General features: G+C 38.4%; 1 protein-coding gene across 1 annotated transcript in view; it reads right to left on the reverse strand.

The window, feature by feature from the left end:
- The window catches only part of klhdc8b (kelch domain containing 8B), a 56903-nt gene extending 35451 nt beyond the window's left edge, over positions 1-21452 (reverse strand). Inside the window, exon 1 of the mRNA XM_040013762.1 lies at positions 20865-21452. Within this exon, the coding sequence (XP_039869696.1) occupies positions 20865-21072 (208 nt within the window). The 5' untranslated portion in view covers positions 21073-21452. The remainder of the gene's footprint in view (positions 1-20864) is intronic.
- Positions 21453-21766: the final 314 nt, after the last annotated feature.

Here is a 21766-nt window from a genome sequence, read left to right on the forward strand (position 1 = left end):
TAAATTTTTTTTTTTTTTAATTTAAATTCCACATCCACAATTCCACCACTCAGCTGCCCTCACCCCATCTTAGCCTCTGACACCAACGATGCAAGAGGCCAGAGAAAGAGAGGCGTCAAGGAAATGTGCTTTGAACAAATCCTTCTTGCTTCATAGCATAATTTTAACATAATGTGAAATTAATATTATATTTGACATAAATTGTTTTGTTATAGTCCAACTACAGCTGTATGCTGTGATCTTAGAGCACAATGCCACTTTTAATTGAATGCACAATATGACATAATTTGACAGGATATATTTTTGTTTGACTTTCTTTACTGAAACCACTCTGTATTTAATTATTAGTTTTTATTAATCTCCTGCTCTTTCACAGTTTGCCTTTTGTCCTGTTTCTCTCCCCTCATCCCCAACTGGTTGCAACAGATGGCTGTGCTTCCCTGAGCTTGGTTCTGCTGGAGGTTACTTCCTGTTAAAGGAGAGTTTTTCCTTCCCGTTATCGCCAAGTGCTTGCTCATAGGGGGTCTGATTGTTGAGGATTTCACTTTATTATTTTAGGGTATTTACCTCATAACAACAGTCACCCTGAAGTGACTGTTGTTATGATTTAGTAGTATACACACAAAACCGAATGGCATTGAATTGAACTGAATTGAATTGATTGAATGAGAAGGGACAAGTATTGTAAAGAGTCCTGCTCTCACCATGGCTTGCATATTTCAGCTGTGTGCCACGCCTCTTTTTAAAATGAAGCTAAAAATACTTCAGCTGTAAACACTTGACGAAGGCTCCTCTGACAAGCATTCTAAGAATTGACACATCCTTCAACATTGCATACTGGGATTGATTTCCGGGTCACAGGCAGGAAGATGGAGGGCAGAGGAGATGAGGAGGTACAAATTAGATTTTCTATTTTCTGCTTGAGCATTCAAAACGCTTTCTTATACAAGCTTCCTTCACCAATCTGCACACACATTCATAAAAGCGCCTTTTTATATGCCTAGGTGCTTTTGACCTAGCATCCACACACTCACACTTTGATGGATGCATCACGGTAATGTACGGTTCAGCGTCTTGTCCATAGCAGTTCAACATGCAGACTAGTCAGGGATTGAACCACTAAAATTAAATAAATGACCTGTTTTTCCTCATGAGCCAAAGCCGCTCCAATGGAAAGAAATGCCTCCAGTTTAGACAAGAGAAGCTTGTTTTTGTCACTGCAGGGCTACCGCCCCTGCTTTGCCAGCCTCATATTGAGTCTAAGATTACAATTTGCTCTTATGTGTGTCTTTCTTTTGTTTTCTGTTGGTGCAATCACCCTGAATTAGATAACATGGAGAGAATTGATGGATGCAAGTCAAACTTTGTCAGAGGTAGAAACAACCAATAAAATGATGCTAACTTTACACTATAATTGCTCATGACTGTCATGCTTTACAGATACGTGTTGTCATTTTAACTGACTGCAGTGGTAATGATAGAAGGCTATTTTAAAAGCACAGTTTAATCTTTGCTGTGATTCAGGTTCTGTTTTTTATGGACTGATTGTAATACCTGTAGTGCTTCTTTTCAGGTGTTTTATGTGAAGTATTTTTTTTGTAAATAAAATAGATTTTATGTTAATAAAACAACATCTCTGAATTATCATTTTGTGGATTTGCTGTTCATACTTCAGTGCAAGGCTTATATCAAGGAAAACTTTCTGTGAAACGTGAAAGTTTGTTCCCTCAGCTTCGGTGGGGAATGGGATATGATATACTGCATGGGTTATGAAGAATGCATTTAGGTTTAAGCACTGCTTTCAAATTTTATTGTCCTTCAGATTAAATGTTATGATTAAAATGTCATTCCTTCTGAATTGAAGGTGTGCGTCCACCCTTCAATTTAAATTGAGGTTTCAGAGTGAAACTCACAGTTTCCTTAGTGCCTGAAAGCATCATTTAAAAAAAATCTAGACAACTTTTGGAGACATAAAGAACAACCAGCACGGTAAAACCTTTGAGAATTTGTTTTTCTTTCAACTTTTAAAGCAAAATACCTACTGGTGTCAAACTACCGACAGATTACTACTTTGAGCTGATAGAAAGGCAGCAATAACTCAAATGACTACTTATTACAATCAATGTGTATGGAACACAAAGCGCACAAACCTTCAAGCAGATACACTACAGCAGTAGAAGACCACACCAGTTGGCACTCCTGTCTACTAAGAATGGGACACTGAAGCTACAATTCACATAGACTAAAAAAATGAGACGATAAAAAACTGGAAGATGTTGCCTGGTGTGATCAGTCTCAGTTTCTTCTGTGACGCTCAGATGGTATGGTCAGAATTTGGCAACAACAACATGAAAGCACAGAGCCATCCTTCTTTATATCGCAGCTTTAGGCTGCTGGTGGCAGTGTAATGGTGTAATGGTGTAAGGGCTATCTTACTGTCACACTTTGGGCCCCTTAGTACCGTTTAGCATAGTTTAAACACCACCACCGGCCTAAGTATTGTTTCTGACCATGTCCATTTTATGTCCACACTCTACCCATCTTCTGATAGCCTCCTCGTGTCACAAAGTTCCAATCGTCCCAAACTAGTTTCTTGGACGAGGATGTGCATCGTGAATGTGCAGCAACTGTGTGATGCTATCATTCAATTTGGACCAAAATCTCTGAGGAGTGTTTCTAGGACCGTGTTTGACCTCTGGCACCCAGACTCTGGAATAACCTCCCCGTTCATATTTGCACTGCCGAGTCTATCCAGTCTTTTAAATTACGTCTTAAAACGTATTTTTTTACTTTGGCTTTTGATTCGGTCTAGTTGGCTGTTTTAGCTTGTTGCGTTGTTACCTATTGTTTGTTGTCCTCTTTTATTGTTTGTTTTAACTGTCTCATGTTTTATTGACTGTGAAGCACTATGGTCAACACTGTTGTTTTAATATGTGCTATATAAATAAATTTTGATTGATTGATTGATTAAGAAGAATTCAGGCAGTTCTGAAGCCAAAAGTGGTTCAGCTCAGTACTAAGTGTAAATGTACAGCCATGTTCTTGCTACAGGACATGTCACAGGACATGTCACAATAAGACTATTTAACATAATTCATTACAAACAGAAAATGCTGGAACTGTATGCCATATTCACTGTTAATGAGAGATACAGCCATATGCACCACAGCAGCTGACATGTTCTGTGCTCACTTTGTGGTAACATGAGCTCATGGGTTAACATATGGCACTGCATTTCTATTACTCTCCTCCTTACTCCATTAAGCCTCACTCCTCGCCTCCTGAGACGCTAAAAACCCATCTGACCACAGCTGGGAATCCCCACTGCAATGACAACTCAATTTAGTGGTGAGCAGATTTTCCCTGAACTTTCTGCCATCTTTAAACATAATCCCACTGCTGCCATCATACTGTTAACAAGAGACACACACACGCACGAGGAAAAGCACATCCACAAACGAACACCATCACCACCAGCACTCCCTGGGCTCTATTTATAGGTTCCCAGGGACAGCACGTCCTCGCCAAAGATAGTCTGAAGAGTAAGCTGGTCTTTTAATCACCATTTCATACAACAGATATCTAATACCTATACTGCAAAAGCAGCTTTGTACCTCATATAATTATAGTTGTTTGCAGCACCTGTCAGCTTGAAGATCAGTTATATATTCACAAATATAATTAATGTGAAGCCAGTGTGTTAATTAGTGCATGGATATCTCTGCAGCACATTTGCTGCCATGCTGCATGGTCAGAAAACCATGTGGGAGGAAAACAATTCACTGCAATGACCTGTTGCATATTCACCAACTTTAAACTCGCCTGAACAAACACTCAAACACCACAATAGTTAATGAAACTCATTATCAGCACCAACAGAAGGAGGGAAGTAAGAGAATCACCAGCGATGGAGTGACTGTTTTTCTTTGACTTTTCATTAGATCTCTTTCCTAATCAACAAGCACTCCAAGTAAAAAAGCACCAACAACAGTTAAGCTGATTACTGTGAAATTGCCTGGTAATCAGTGCTGACACAGGGTGCAGACACAGTGAACAGTGGCTTAATTTCAAAAAAAGTCAAGGGAAGTAAAATAGCTTGTTAAAATATTGTTTCAGTTCACTGTATGGGTTTAACTTGTTTTTTTCTGTGGCACACGAAGAGAATTTACAATAGAAAAACCTTAATATTTCAGCTATTATCATATTTCTGTTATACTAACTAAAATGCTTTAAGAGGCCGGTTTTATTGTTGTTTCTGGTCAGTCTCTCCGTTCTTGAAAGTGCCAAATATGTGTGACCATGGGAGCCGCCGCAAACAGCAGAAATAAAAGTTTGTTGAAGATTTAGATGAGTCATACAGTGAGCAAAGTGGGAGACTATTGGAAAAGTGAGGAGAGGAGGAGGAGGACTGGATGGGCTGAGAGTGCAAAAAGCTGTACATCATCACCCAGCCACACACTGATGATCCAAATGCAAGATAACAAACTCTTCATGAATAACTAATGTTTGAGAGCAACTCGTTGCAGCATCTGTCAAAGATCCACCAAGCTTTGGCTTTCTTTTCATTACTGTTATGTAAATTTTGATAGAGCCAGGTTTCCTCAGGATACTTCACGAGACTCAGAAGTAAGTTGTAAAATCAGTTAATTTGCATCTACTATAGTGTATGCTGATGATACTGAGCGTATAATTCCACAACAAGCATTTTATACTTGAGCAAATATCCTTTTCATTCAAGGCTACCAACTAAAAGTACTCCTGTTACTGAACAACTCACTGGATTCCAATAAAAATCCAATGATTTGTAGTTTTAAAAGCCAAATCAGTTTCCTGTTGGACTTACACTAACAGAGTGACAGTACATAAGAGGGGTTTGGAGAGTCAAACATGTAAGTAATTGGTTTTATCTCCTCTGACTAGCTAGTTTACTAACCAGCTAACTAAGTGTTAATGCCAGGCCTATGCAGCCATTCAACCCCTGGCAGCCTTACTAAATTATTTTGTGGTATGACAGCTTGTATTTTGAAATAAAATTCAATCTGTGTCATTTTCTCTCCATCTCCTCCATTAAAGTCATACCTGAATATCTGAGTTTATGCATATCTGAGTTTAGGTGAGTGAGTTTGTGTTTTGCTCTTCACTGGGACATACTAACATGCGCCCATGGATATCCAGAAACATAACTTTATCTTGATCCTGAAAGTACCTTAACTTAAAACTTTTTAATACTTACAATAAAATATAACTCTAGCTTTTGCCTTGCTTGTGTTTAAGCTGACAGTGCTGCTGACACTATTTTGTGTTTGGTTTGACATTGGGACCTACTCACACACCATGATGTCCAAAAGTTGATTCTGTTCATCTGGACGTAGCGTTTTGTGGGAGAAACGTTTCATCACTCATCCAAGTGACTTCTTCAGTTTCTGCAAATTGACCATTGATCAACAACCACTGATGGTTGCTCATTGATCAAAGCCCACTGATCAATGGCCATGAGTACCATTCACAGAGAGTTGGGGAATGGCTGCAATCACAGCATTGTAAGATGGTGAAAGATGTACCTTTAGGCCCCCTCCTCAATTCAGAGATGGTCTCATGGCCATTGATCAGTGGTCTTTGATCAGTGGGTTTTGGTCGGTGGTTGTTGATCAATGGTCATGAAAATTTCCATAATTAAGATTAAGGAACTGACCTCCCAGCCCATTGTTCCTTCAGTGCGCTGGTTTCAGTCATTATGCAAATGTGCTGTTTAAAAGATTGTGGAAACCTGCAGTCAGCTGAGACTGAAGAAGTCACTTGGATGAGTGACGAAATGTTTCTCTACGTCCAGATTAACAGAATCAACTTTTGGAGATTTACTTACCTGGATGATTGAGCATGCATCAAGACACCATGATGGGACACACCAGTCGTGTAAACCCAAGACAAGAACAAGCAAGACTAAATTACTACATGATAATAAAACTGAAGTTACCTTTTTATGCCATATGCTTATGCCTTATTTTGAATGCCACTGATTCACCATTGTAAAGGCCTATAACCTCTAAGGTCATTCAAGCCAAGTTATTATTATGCCATTCAATTGATGTACAACTATTAAAAAGTGTTATTCTTAACAGTAAAATGTAACTAGAGGAAAAAGCATTTATGAAAAAGGTCTACAGTGATATTGTCCCTTTTATATTTTCCATTGAACACATCACAATTGACTGATTTAATCTCATAAATGGATAGTAAAGTGAGACAGGAATAAAATGTTGTTCATGGACTGATAAATTTTGGCAATATTTCACTTCCATACATGATGTTTTCTTTTCTTACTGTAAAGATATGTCCAGAGTACACATTTAGGGTTTACTGCTATAGACAAAGGATATTTAGACATGAGCTTGTAAAATAAGAAATGTTCATGATGCAAGTAGGTTCATGGTCATAAATTTCCCAACTCACCTGTGGCATCTCCCTTTAATACCCTCTAAATACCTTTACATTTTTGATTCAACAACAGTGAAACCAAGATTGGTTTCAACAAATCCAGGTTATCCCACACTGCCAGTTCTGCTTATAAAACAGTCACCCACTGGGCAGATGCATATTTAATTGAAATTTCTGCAAATGTTTTGCTTTAATGGATGATCTTTGCTATGAATCCTAATCAATGGGAACAGGGGAAGAGGAGAGGGAGGAAGAAATAAATCTGAAACATGGCTTGACAGAACATTCCCACTACATACAATCTGCTGGCAGATCAAAGCTCTGACTCGTAACCCTCTAAAGAAGGGTGGGCTTGACTGACATGGCATCTCTGGGAAACAGTTCTGCAGAAAGGTGGGATTAAGGGTTTGCTGCCTGTATGTACTCTGAATTCATATTAACTTTTATGTAAGTTTCAGCCAAACAACCCTGTATGACTTCTAAGATGAGAAAAGAGACAGACAGAAAACATAAAATCAACTCTGGGGCCTGGTTGACATGGTAGATACAACACACGGGGTTTTTGAGGATATTTCTCAATATTTTTTTGAAGCCGGAGATAGCAGTGGACTCTACTGGTGAAGAAATTCTAATGCAGAAAAAAGTGTAAACGTAGACATATTGCCACCTACGTCAGTTTGCACTTAGATTTCCATCCTTTAGCAATTCAGTCACTACTTGTGGAGAAATTTCTGGCTGAAATGTGTTCTGAATGAATGTAAATATTATGGCCATCTAAATGGGCCAAAGCCATTTTCAAGATGTCAACTGACAGTGGTCACCAACCTGGCCCCAGTCTTCAAAGCAACCATTTCAATGTACAAGCAATGAGCTTGTACGTTCTTTGCACACAATAACAATAATTCATGACGTGGTCTCCAACCACTGTTTTATCTGGCATTTCTCAGTAACACCACAATTACTGTTGCTCCTTAATAAGAGCTACAATAACAGCCACACTGTGCAGAGTGTCAAGAAAAAAATAAAGTAATTTTCCCTAATGTCTGAGGCCTCTCTTTCCCTTTTAATTATCAGCCCAGTTAAACAGCTGTTCACACAGCAGTGGGACTGGAGACTGCTGAGCAGAGGGTTAATTATCCTGGCTACCTTTTTCAGCAGTCTTAAGTGTGGTTTTTCCTGTTTAAGTCTCACAACAATAAAGCAAAATAATCAGCCTACTTAAGGTAAAAGCTATAGCTTTACTACAACTCACAAAATATATGCAGGTTGTGAAAAAAGTAAGATAATAATGCAATGGATAAACATACCATTTTCTTTTTCTCTTCTCTTTTCAATCGCCATCTCTTTGGTTCGGATATTGCATTATTGAACTATATATGATATTTTTGTTTTGTTTTATAATGCTTGTCTCTCTATGATGTCAAAGAGGTGAAATATTACTAATTTGTTTATTTTAGCTATACAGCTCTGGCTGTGAGCACAGAAGCTCCACCCACATACATATATGTTTAAACCCGTTAAGTCAATCAGAGGAAGGTTTGCTTAAAAGGAGCTAAAATTGCTTGTTTTTCAACAGAGGATGAAATGAGGAGCTACACTAATTCCGAATTATTGATTTTAACTATTAATCATGCAAAGCTATTTTTATCAAGTCCAACAATAAAAGTATTGAGCTAAAATGAGGTCCCATTTAACTCACACATAGCCTATTTCATATGTTTTGATGGAATCAAGGAGGAAGAGCCATTGCACTTGTCATCATAATTAACCTCCTAAGACCCGAACTCTTCCATGGCATGCACTTTTAATTTCTCTTTGATATTTGGGCATATTGGGACCAGATGAATGTAAAAACAAAGAATTACCAGATTTTTTTTTTCTAAATAACCCCAAATGTGATGTCCACATATATGGACACCAGGTCCTAGGAGGTTAAAGTTCAGCCAGTAGGTTAGCACATTTGTGACGTTCACAGACTCCTTGACCAAAAACAAAGCAGCATGCACTTAAAAAGCAGTTGTGTTGTCATTTACTCTTCCATACCAGAGTGATCTGGCCTAACTGAGAGCTTTAGTACACGGTACCAAACACTAATGAGTCACTGGCAGAGAACATCCATTAACCCTGCGTGACGCTCTGCTTTTCAGCGGCGCTTAATGCTGACACAGAGATCATTTGAATGCAAATCACCTTGATTACACCATTTCAGTAACTGTAGAAAAATGAACAGGTAATAAACCTGCTTAGTATCAGCTCAGTATTATGACCTCTATTAAACACCTGAATCACAAACACCTCTCTTTACACTCACATGTATGATTTTTTTTCACAGAATTAATATGGCCAAATATTCCATTGAGACTCTAAATCAAACTAACTGCATGGAGCTAAACTCACTTGCAGGTTTAGTCTTTGCTAATGTTTATGTTTGTGTCATTCATCATATCCACAGCTACACTCTCAGAGGACACAAAACACAAACGTGTCACTGTTATTGTTGTTGTTATTTAGATGGTTACCACAATCATGCCTGTTTCCACTCCTGTGATGTATAATCTCAACATACTGGCAGCAAAGCCATCCCAATACACCGGCAAGACACACTCAAGGGTGCAGAAATGAAAAAGGGAATGACAGATATAAAATACTGAATGTAATACTAATACTCAGTCAAGACAGCGATGCAGGAGAAAATTGGACGTGCCCACTGAAACACAAGAGGAATTGACAGAACACCTGAGCACACACAAAACACATACTGGAATTAAGATTTTCAAGTTATAAATGGTAAATGGTAAATGGCCTGTATTTATATAGCGCTTTACTAGTCCCTAAGGACCTCAAAGCGCTTTATATATCCAGCCATCCACCCATTCACACACACATTCACACACGTATAAGTTGATATGAAATATTCTACATGTACAATAATGCCCACGTTATCTTGGATGGTGAGACGGTACATATAATGCATAGTAAAGCTTTCAGCATTAACATTATGGAGGAGGTGGCAGATCAAATAGGACGTGTTCCCCTAATAAGTTAATGATTTTAAACTTAAAATCAACATCAGCTGTACAAAACTAATGAATTAATTAAACTAGTTTAGAAATTTTTTACCAAAATCATTTTTTGTCAAGTTTTCTTTAGTATTTGAGTAATACACAGACTTTCTGTACACCTATGACTAGAAAAAAACGTGATAATGAGTGATCTGTTTAAACTTTTATTAGCCCATACATCTGTAGTGAACAGTTCACTGCCCAACTTATAAGCTGTCACCCCCCCCAAAGAGCTTTAATTTCTTGTTGGAGTATCAGTTCCTAAACATGGTTAAATATTATGTTGGTGTGAGTCAAGAATTTTGTTCTGGACTACTTGACAAGTTTCACACTGAGCTGATGAAATGCAGAAGGAGGATTACGTTGCCCAGAACAGGATTTAAATTAAAGACATATAAGTGAGTTCACTGTTTTTGAGGGTGTGAAAAATTAGTCATATAGTTTATAATTGTACAATAAAACATTGCTATAAAAAAAACTCCATCATTTCCATCAGGTTTGCATTGAGCACTGTTCTTTTTTGATTTTTTTTTAGTAATAGTAATAATTTTAGTAAACTGACTGAATTAGCTGAACAAATATAATAATCCACAGTTTCTAACTAGCTCCTGCATGAAGACTTGTTTTAGAAAACCTCAAACACACGTAGCATAAAATAATTGTTGTATTTACTATAACCATCAACATGGTGCTTCTAACAAGTTGTTAGCCAACAATCATACCTCCAAAAAGCACCGGCTAATGACTTGTCCAACAAACGTCCTTAGCCAATGAGCACACACCTGAATGACAGATATAAAGCCTCCTCTCTGAAATCACCAGAATCTCTGAAATGGGCCTAATTTATTATTTAATATGAAGCAAAGTGAGTGACTGAGAAACTTTTTATTGAGGTCAAGCCTGAGGCCTGTTTAGGACCACAAGTTCACAGCCCCCTGGTGGCCTTTAAAAAGAAGAAATGTTTAAGGCACTTTCACTTTGGCTTCACTCTCTAGAGCTGGAAGCTACATGCCTAGTTTTTATTTGTTTATGGCTGTTCCACAACTGCATCCCATTAGCATTACCTCTTTCACTTTTTTGTGGAAGTCAGGGCAAAGCTGATTCTATGTTGACTTTGTACACTGTTTTGTTATATGAACTGGTATTACACACACAAAAAGTTGGCAAATTTCAAAAATAGGGGCTGATTTGAGCGTAGCCTCAGAGCCAAGGCCTCAGTTCTTCAAAGTCAAACCCATTAAACCTGAGCCACTTCAGAGGGGCAAAAAGAGCCATTGTTAACAGGAATCAGGGTTAGACTTGCTTGATTTGACACAAATGTACATACAGACAGTACTGCTCACACACACACACACACACACACACACGCGCACGCACACACACACACACACACACACACACACACACACACACACACACACACACACACTGATCTTTTCACAAGGGAGCAGCAACATAATCCCCCACACATCCACACAAAGTGAAACACTTCCCTCCAGTTTTTCCAACACACATGTTCCCTTACAAACAGAAGAGAAAAACATAACAAAAACAATACCAAAAAATGGGAAGCTGTGTAAAATGTAAATGAAAACAATGCAATAATCTGCAAATCTCACATTTGAATCCCATATTTTATTCACTGTAGCACTACAGAGCAAAAATCCATCAATGTTTGAGAACTGAGGAGATCAGTTCAGTCCCAATGATATCCTGTTCTTGTCTGATATTCCATTCTAGCCACGCAACAGTCCCGAGTCTTCTTTATTATGTTTTTGTTTTATTATGCTTTAACTTCTTGAGCTCCAAGGGTCTTTCTGGGGTGTTAAAGATAAGGGCAGGGGGCCAGAAGTGACCCGGCAAAGATTAAATCCGACAGAAAGAGGGAATACATTTTCACTTTTCAAATGTATTTTAATAGGTTTTAAAGCCTTTTCTACTGATAAAGACCTCCCTGTGGCTATTCATACTACACCAAAGTAAGAGAGTAATAGCTAAATAAGTAAATAACAGAAAAGTTCCTTTTTTTTTTTCATTGTCTAAAATCTATATGTGTCTTTTGTAGTATCCAAAGTTTAAAAAAATATATAAAATTGATAATTACTTCACAAAGTTTACAATTTATTTATTTATCATTTTTAAAGTTTATAATTTCTGCACAGTGAGCTACATTAATTAAAGCCCAAAGAGTTGTGCTAACTGATTAACCATTAACTAGCAGCATTCCTTTATCATACAGAAAAGCTGATAGGTACTGTTATAATTTGCAGTTATTTTTCTTATATTAAGACATCTCAGGAATTAAATGTTTAGTTAAACTTCTTTAAACCGACAAAAAAGGAAACTTTACTGGTTCAGCTCATTTAAGATCAAAGTGGTGATGTAAAATGAGTTTGACATCGCTGCTCTAAATGTTCTCAGCTGGTGAAAGGTCTGCACTGCAGACCTAAATCAGTTCAGCACACACACTCTTCTAGTAAGAAGCCATACTGTTTTTCCCTTTTCCTTGAAAAATATAAAAATGTAAATGTTTAAGCATGAGCCCCACTAACAGCTGAACTGTAGCTAGTGGGCCTATTCCAGGGGTGCGGAACTTCCGGCCTCACCGAGGCAAATCACCCTGGGTCAAGATACCTGAATCAAATGATTAGTTCATTTCCAGGACTCTGGAGAACTTCAAGACATGTTGAGGAGATAATTTAGCCATTTAGATCAGATGTGTTGGTTCAAGTACACATCTAAATCCTGCAGGACACCGGCTCTTGAGGCCTGGAGTTGCCCCATCCCTGGGCTATTCGATACTGTTATAATTCCTCTACCTGAGTACTTACTACAACTCACCTAATTCACCAAAGCACTTTTTTTTCTTATGCTTAAATACTTTCACACTGTGATGAATGCATCAGAGAGCAACCTGGGCCTAGTATTTGCCTAAGGAAATTTGGTTGGAGCAGCCAGGGATTGAGCCACAGATAAATAGATGGTATAGATAGTCTACCTCCTGAGCTACAGCAACCAGACTTTCAGACCAATTAGTTAATTTCTTTTCTTTCACTGAATAGAATTAAACAGGAAAAAAAGCTCAACAACAACTTAGAAACACAGTATTGGTCATGACTTCCACAACTACTTCTACACCCTTTATAATGTATTCTTTTTGAAACCCAGCACATATTAAGGTGAACCATCTGAGCATCAGTGCCTCTGCAGAGAAACTGCCACAGATTTCACTGTGAGTCTTGGTTTATCAAAGTAAAGACAAGAATGCTAAGTTAGTGATTAAATGCAAAGAATATTTGGCAGATTAGTCAAAGCTACAGGGAGTGCAGAATTATTAGGCAAATGAGTATTTTGTCCACATAATCCTCTTCATGCATGTTGTCTTACTCCAAGCTGTATAGGCTCGAAAGCCTACTACCAATTAAGCATATTAGGTGATGTGCATCTCTGTAATGAGAAGGGGTGTGGTCTAATGACATCAACACCCTATATCAGGTGTGCATAATTATTAGGCAACTTCCTTTCCTTTGGCAAAATGGGTCAAAAGAAGGACAAAATAGTCAAAAATAGTGAGATATCTTGCAGAGGGATGCAGCAGTCTCAAAATTGCAAAGCTTCTGAAGCGTGATCATCGAACAATCAAGCGTTTCATTCAAAATAGTCAACAGGGTCGCAAGAAGTGTATGGAAAAACCAAGGCGCAAAATAACTGCCCATGAACTGAGAAAAGTCAAGCGTGCAGCTGCCAAGATGCCACTTGCCACCAGTTTGGCCATATTTCAGAGCTGCAACATCACTGGAGTGCCCAAAAGCACAAGGTGTGCAATACTCAGAGACATGGCCAAGGTAAGAAAGGCTGAAAGACGACCACCACTGAACAAGACACACAAGCTGAAACGTCAAGACTGGGCCAAGAAATATCTCAAAACTGATTTTTCTAAGGTTTTATGGACTGATGAAATGAGAGTGAGTCTTGATGGGCCAGATGGATGGGCCCGTGGCTGGATTGGTAAAGGGCAGAGAGCTCCAGTCCGACTCAGACGGCAGCAAGGTGGAGGTGGAGTACTGGTTTGGGCTGGTATCATCAAAGATGAGCTTGTGGGGCCTTTTCGGGTTGAGGATGGAGTCAAGCTCAACTCCCAGTCCTACTGCCAGTTTCTGGAAGACACCTTCTTCAAGCAGTGGTACAGGAAGAAGTCTGTATCCTTCAAGAAAAACATGATTTTCATGCAGGACAATGCTCCATCACACGCGTCCAAGTACTCCACAGCGTGGCTGGCAAGAAAGGGTATAAAAGAAGAAAAACTAATGACATGGCCACCTTGTTCACCTGATCTGAACCCCATTGAGAACCTGTGGTCCATCATCAAATGTGAGATTTGCAAGGAGGGAAAACAGTACACCTCTCTGAACAGTGTCTGGGAGGCTGTGGTTGCTGCTGCACGCAATGTTGATGGTGAACAGATCAAAACACTGACAGAATCCATGGATGGCAGGCTTTTGAGTGTCCTTGCAAAGAAAGGTGGCTATATTGGTCGCTGATTTGTTTTTGTTTTGTTTTTGAATGTCAGAAATGTATATTTGTGAATGTGGAGATGTTATATTGGTTTCACTGGTAAAAATAAATAATTGAAATGGGTATATATTTGTTTTTTGTTGAGTTGCCTAATAATTATGCACAGTAATAGTCACCTGCACACACAGATATCCCCCTAAAATAGCTAAAACTAAAAACAAACTAAAAACTACTTCCAAAAACATTCAGCTTTGATATTAATGAGTTTTTTGGGTTCACTGAGAACATGGTTGTTGTTCAATAATAAAATTATTCCTCAAAAATACAACTTGCCTAATAATTCTGCACTCCCTGTATAAAGACTTCAAAATTTAAAAGTGTATTACTTTCCACTTTGTGTCCAAAACACTGAAAATCTTGGCCTCAGTTAATAATATCTCTTTGTGTCTTCAATCTTTCTTTCAAAGTCCAAACTCAGCTTTCTTTTCATTCCGCAGCTCTTGAAAGCAGAATCAAATCACGACTCATTGCGGAGTAAGCGGCACTATGGTCATCTATTTATCTATCTACGACTATGAATCATCACAGCTTGACTGAGGATATTTTGAGACATTGCATTGCTGCATCTAACAGCATTTAAACTCTAGGGGACCCGTTTCAGTCTCTGAGGCTACTTGAGATTCAGTATACACTTAGACATTTTTCAGTCATGCTGCTTGAAAAGGGCAGACTCTAGCCTTGAATTGAGCACTTACATATCCTACTTAATGCCCACACCATTGAGAATGCTTGCCATTTTGAGGGAACTGACCTCTTTATCTAGTTTGTTCCCAAAATTCCAAATAATCACACAAGAATCCTTACTTACTATTTTTCTCATAGAAATCCAAAAAATTGTATTTGTACAGAATAAGATTTAACAGCATCATCTCTTGGCTTTCACAAGCACAGCCTGAACTCGCTATGACAACAACATTTCACTCTTCCAATAGTGATGATTATTATTATCAGATTAATTTACAATTAATAATCAATAATTAATAAAGAGTAATAACAATTTATTAATTTTACATTAGTTAAAATTCCCTAATTTCCAGTCCAATACTTTTTGAGCTCAGTGATACTAGCTTTGCATGATTTGCAGTTCAAAACATGTTCAGGCATCTTTGTTGCATCCTTTCAGGTCATCAAGTGTGTGACACAAGCAAAGAGTAGAAAAAACTGTCAGAAACCAAATGTTCAGAGTCTAAAGCAAGAGCTTCTCACTCGGAGGGATTCACTGTGCATGATGACATCATTATGTGATGCTTTGGCCATATGAACATCCACAGCTGTAATAGCATTAACAGAAAAAAAGAAAAATCACAGTAGCCCCCATTTAGGGTTTTTGAAGCCTGACATTGGTATTTTGACAACAGAAACTCAGCTGTCTCAACATCATCTTTTGGTTAGGTCAAACAAGAGTAAACCCACGATGGGAGCTCCGTTACAGCTGGTGCTTGTCTGGTCATTGCATTTCATTTCAAATGCTGTATTATCACAAACAGATTGCATGCACTTACATGCTAGCTTGCTTCCTTGCGTCATAACTTGATAACAGTCTGATAGGGGATTACTGTTTTATTGCAATTGTGATGCGTCATTGTCCATTATCTTTTCATTTAGCTTAGACAAACGTGCTAAATCAAGGTTCAAGGTTCTTTATTTGTCACATGCATAGTTATACAAGTATAACACACAGTGAAATGTAGCCTCACACGCTCCTCGACATGTGCAAAAATGGGGGGGGGGTAGAGGAAGAACATTATATATATATATTAGTATATACATTGGGTGAATGTGCAGTAGTAGCAGCAAGCAGGTGAATTCTGTACATTAATATGAATAGACATCTGACTATTTTACAGGATAGACAATATAAACATATTTAAAATTAAAGGAATTTGGAATGTACATTGTTCCTTGGTTTAGAGTGTCTGGAAGAGAGTCCTGTCTCAGTCAATTATAGATGATGTGAGAGATGATGTGTTGTACTGTGTGCAACTATGATCTTAAATTACTTTTTCCTCAATTTTTTGCACTTATTTTCAATCAATGGGGATGGCTACTCCAGTCTGCATGTCAAGCATCCTTGGGCAAGATACTAACCCAAGTTACTCTCCGATGCATCCATCGGAGTATGAATGTGCTTGAATGTAGTTAGAAAGCACTCAGTATAGAGAAAGTGCTTGTGAGAATGGGTGTGATTGGGTGAATGTGGCATGTTGTATAGAGCGGTTTGAGTACTCTGCGAGAGCAGAAAAGTGCTATATAGGAATCAGTCCATTTACCATCAATCACGTCTTCTCTTTGTTCCTTTGAAGAAAAAGAAGAAGGAGTGGTGAAGACGAGGAAAATGGTTTTGTCACATCATGTTTTGGCCTTTTGGTCTCTTTTTACTTGACATGGTGTAGTTCTTTATCAAAAACTGGTCTGCCAAAGACGTAAAAAAAAAAAAACCTAATTTAAATCACATGACTCCAGTTCATCAGTTTTTATTGTAAATGTATAAATATTTATAGTAATTTAACCCCTGGCTACCATGGTTACCATGGCTCTCTGGGCCATGGGTAACAGTTTTAGAATCACTGATGTAGTGTATATACAACAATATGAAAGTATAAAAATTGTAAAAGATATATAATAAATTATGAAAGAAAGCAAAAAAAGGTAAAGCAATCACACACACACACACACACACATATATATAGAAAGAGAGATGACAGCTAAAGACCATGTTTCTCACATGATTGAAATGTCACATTTGAAAGGGTTCTCATGAATTGCAAGGTGACAGTGTTTGAATCATCATCTGTCACCGAAGGCACACAAACAGATCTCCTCGGCTTTATCTGCAGAAGAACAAATGACTGATGCAGCTGGCTTCACATCCTGCAATAAACGTCTACAAATCAGATTGACAGTCAGTATAACATTGCACTTAAACCACAAGCTCCCTGCTGAATGTAAGTGCCAGAGAAATATGCATATATGAAAGATTGTTTATGGCAATATTGCTGCTTAGTTTCAACATGACATTAAACCCCTTAACTTTACTTAAAATGTGTGGATTTTGAGGATACACGAACTGTTTGTGCTATATTAAAAATGTTTCACTCAGCTTTCACCCTTCTGTAACATCAAATATCTCATTTGCCTACAACAGACTTAATTACAGCTTAATAGTATATGTGAGGAGCCACACTTTGATTTCATGCTTCAAATGGGATTTGGAGCATATGTTATAATCCTTGCACAAAATCACTAAATAATAATATGGGTTAATTAAAGCTTATATCCCACATAATCCTAATGATTCACTCTGTTTTGACTCCTGAGGTATTAATAAAGCAAAAAATTAAAATCATTGACAGATTTGCAGCAGCTAAGGGCACCTTTAAGCGCCTGAAGTGTTGTCATTACTCAAATCAGATTTATTGCCAACATTGCATACATGCATTTGTTCAGTCATGTTTTATGCAGCAACATTTAAAGTGAGTCAATCGACAAACCGTGTGGTAGAAGCGTTTGCCCATTTCTTTCACTGGTCAGGATTCTGCAGCATCATCATCAACAGTGCAGATTTGATTTGATATGATCTGACTCAACTAATGTATAATCTTCCCATATTTGGGCTGCTTTGTATTCCCCATTCCGAGTGCTCCAGGGTGGCATAGCACACACTGTGAGATACCCAACCGCTGATTCCATTAGGCTGTTTACCAGGCAGCTTCTCCTTCTTATCTACTGAAATTATTCAAGCATACAGGAATTCATAAAGCAGAGTAACTGGACTGCTTTGTCTGAATTACTCCTGGGTGGGTATATCTCAAATGGCTCTGCAGTGGTCTAGGTCATGTCTGAACATTTTCTAGTGTTCATTGGTGGCCACAGCTCCCCTTGCTCTATTCCTCAGAAGGGTCCCTCATCATATATGCTCCCTGTTGACCACATAACATAACATTTCCTTCCATGGGTCCTATACCAGCGGTACCCAAATTTTTTTGCGCCACAGACTGGCTTATATCTGACAATAGAAACCTTGAAAACTATAAATTTACACCTGAACCTCAACTCGTACTGGTCTGTGGCCTGGCTTGTGGACCGCTGTCCTATACAATTTAAGTTAGGACGTGACTATTTGAGCAGCCATCCATTGTGCCACAGTTTCAAATAATGGAGTAGAAGAAAGAATGTGAATATTGTTTACCCCAACACTAGCACAACACAGCAGTATCCATAACACGAACTGCACATTAGGTGAGCTTATATGGAGGTGAGTATCCTGCTTACGATCAAGTTCTGAAGCACTCCATTCCTGTGTTTATGTTAGTTTTAAACAAAATGACATTTAAGCATGTAAGCTGCAGCATTTTGAAAGAAACCAGGATACCGCTGCATGTATACATTGTATTCAGACAAGATCCTATACACCTTAAGTCAGCTGAGGTATGATAACACAGACCACAGCAGCAAAAAGGAACTGAGAAAGAAACTGGTGTCTCGAATTATGATGTTTTGTACTTATGCTTGATGTCTATCAAGCATAAGTACATGAAGTGCTCTAAAAGTGGACTTGGAACTTTAGTTACCTCAACTGGAGAAAGTACTTTATTAAACCAGGCTTGCATTTGTAATCCCTTCATTGTAGTAAAGCCTTGTTTCTCTCTGTTCCTGTTTGACACATTAAACTTATTGCATTTTGTGATAATACTGAACATCCTGTAGCCTTTTCATATTAAAGGAGAGATCCTTCTTTACTTAAACAGACACTATTAAAGGACGGTGAAGCAAAGCCATTTTCAAAACATTAAAAAAAACACTACACTAAAATAATGAAAGCATTATATTGTTAACGCACTAAAACAAATTCTCGCTCCTGCTGCCGTCCCGCTGAAGTCACTGTTCGTCATTCCTTTGTGTGCTTGTGTGTTTTAATCACTGAAATGAGGAACATTTGCTCCATATGTTTGATCTTAACCAGCCGGAGAGAAATGCAAGTTGTTGATGGTTTAATGTGCTGCACATGAGCAGGTAATTAGCTATCCAGTGTGCAAACTGATCGTAGCTGTGCAAATTTGTTTGGCAGCTCATTTAACAAGCTAAGGTGCAGAAAGAAAAGCCCGATAAGAAGGCTTCAGCTGGAAGGATGTGAGTAGTTTTTTAAAGGTTTGTGTGTTATGTGAGGCTGACACGTGGTTCATTCTAACTGTCTGCCTTTGCCGTGACACAAGACTGAAATGACAACAGTATATGTTAAAATAACGCAATATAAGGCTCCATAATTTAGAATATTCCTGACATTTTCAATAATTCACATACATAAATACATAATTTGTTATATTATCATTGCAAGTATGTGTGTGTGATTTTTCCTTATTTATTTATTCTTTGTTTGTTTTATTTTTTTCTTTATGAAAGGAAGCATATGTTTGTGCTTTTATCTGTTTAATCTGTCTTTTAAACTTTATGCAATTTGTCCTTTTTAAAGGCACAGTGTGTAAAATTTGTCCACCACAATATACAGGTACATTTAGTAAAGAAAATAAGAGAAAAAAAATACTATACAAAATCAATGCATTTCAATATTGCTACCATTCTGATTCATTTACATATTGAAAGGGAGTGGGAAGAGCACTCCACATGTCTGTTGATTGCCGTAAACTGAATTCTGTTTTTTCACATCCCAGTTCAAATGCATTTGCCACTGTATGACAAATGTCATTTACCTCAGCTGTCAATATGACTGCAGTGTCAATATGTCTGGTGTCCTGGGAGTCCGCTATAAGTCAGCGTGTCATCGAAACTGATGACAAACTGATTACAGCGATACCGAGGTGAGTTGTTGAGGATATCCTGAACATTTCTGTCAGTAAGCACTGCTGTTAGCTGCTGTTAGCTGCTGTTAGCTGGGATTATTGAAACTTTCTTTGAAGTGGATCTACCAATGATAGACTCATGTACTTAGCGAATAAACTCTCTTATGATGTGAGAATGTAATCAAATTGTTTTTCAGAGGGAAAATGTGATTTTTAGGATACTCAAACCTAATGTTAGCCGCCATAATGTTAACTTAGAACCTTCTTGTTGTTCTTTAGCCAACTCATTGTCACCTGTCTGGAGATGGGAGAATTTTGTGTCTGATCTGCTGACAATAAGTAATTGCCACAATATGAGACATAAATAGGCATGTTTATGCACATTTTCATGTGTTAGAGCCATGAGCTCAGTTCATTATATAATGCTTGAAGTGAGAAAGATGAGGAGGTGGAAAATGAGGGAGGAAGAGAAAGAAATTATGTAAATATACATGTCCAGTCTGCATGCCAAGTGTCCTTGGGCAATATACTAACCCCATGTTGTTCTCCGGTGCATCAATTGGAGTATGAATGTGTGTGGATAAAAATTAGGAAGCACTTAGAAACAGTAGAAAAAGGTGCATTGTGCAAATGGATGTGAATGGGTGAATGTACAAGTTGTGTAAAGCGCTTTGAGTGCTCAAGACAGAGTAGAAAAGCTCTATATAAGAACCATTTACCTTATTTGTGGTGGTCAGGCAGGTATAGCACTATTGGACAGGTAGAAAATTTTACAAAATACTTGCCATCTAACTATAATGGGCTAATCTCCAATACTCAAACCCATTTAAAGAGAGTGAAAGAGAGAGTGAAAGCATCAAAACCGCTGCCTAACCAGTTTAATGGATCACCCAGAAAGCTCCTGCTCCTTCAGGCTGTATTTCATCCCTTGAGTTCGACCTTAAAAATGTCATCTTAAACTCATGACTTCCTTCAGGGTTAAATAACAGCTTACCTTGATCCAGATCATACTCTTCCGTGGTGCTGACAAAGTGAGGTCTGGAGTAAAAGTTATGCGGCCCCGGCTGCTGGAGGCCCCCAAGGCTGAAGAGGCTTCGCTCATTTGAAGCACAGCAGGAAAAGACCCTCCGGCTGGGGATGCAGGAATAACGTGTCCAGCTCTTCATCTCCAGGTCAAAAGCCTCCAGTGCTGTCACTGGCATCTTTCCCTGGCGACCACCTGGAGGAGAGGGGAGAGAGATTCAGTGAATTTATGATTATGACAAAGCTTTACAATTACAAGAGATTCTATTAAAATCCAGAGAAGTGAAATGTGAGCGAACTGACAAAGTCACCTGTGTATTATCATGAAGACATGGAAACTGCATGCCCCTTCTCATAAATGAAATATATTCCCAGAAATATTATCATGTGCACAAACAACAAGCCAAGGACAAATGCAAATTTTCTGTGTGACACTGTTTGTCCCTGTTTCCATTTCCTGTTTCATTGCTTTTTAATCCCCAGTGCCTTTCACATAGTTTCCTTTGCATTTATGTCAAAGTCTAGCGAGTGCACAGACCAGCGCTGGGACCACATTTCATTTTGGGCTGAAAGGAGAGCACAGCAGCAGGGAGCTCCCTAGGACACTTAGGAGTTGTCTACTTCCACAAATCATAACTTAACCTTGTAAAATACGACTACAAGGGGAAGGCAAGCTTTGTGAGACAGACAGAGAGAGCCTGCGTGGAGCGGGCAGTAAGAGTTTGAATGATGGGAACAAGGGGGTTGAAAGCAGCGCAGCACTGTGGGGGCCAGGGGTGAGAGGCAAATAGGGAGGGAGGCAGCGGAAAAAGAAGGGGGAAATGTAAAGAATATGAGAGAGTGACAGAGAAATTATAGAAAGCATTATAGAAA

This window comes from Simochromis diagramma, unplaced genomic scaffold (assembly GCF_900408965.1).
Source record: "Simochromis diagramma unplaced genomic scaffold, fSimDia1.1 OVJJ01000705.1, whole genome shotgun sequence".
Taxonomy (NCBI): domain Eukaryota; kingdom Metazoa; phylum Chordata; class Actinopteri; order Cichliformes; family Cichlidae; genus Simochromis; species Simochromis diagramma.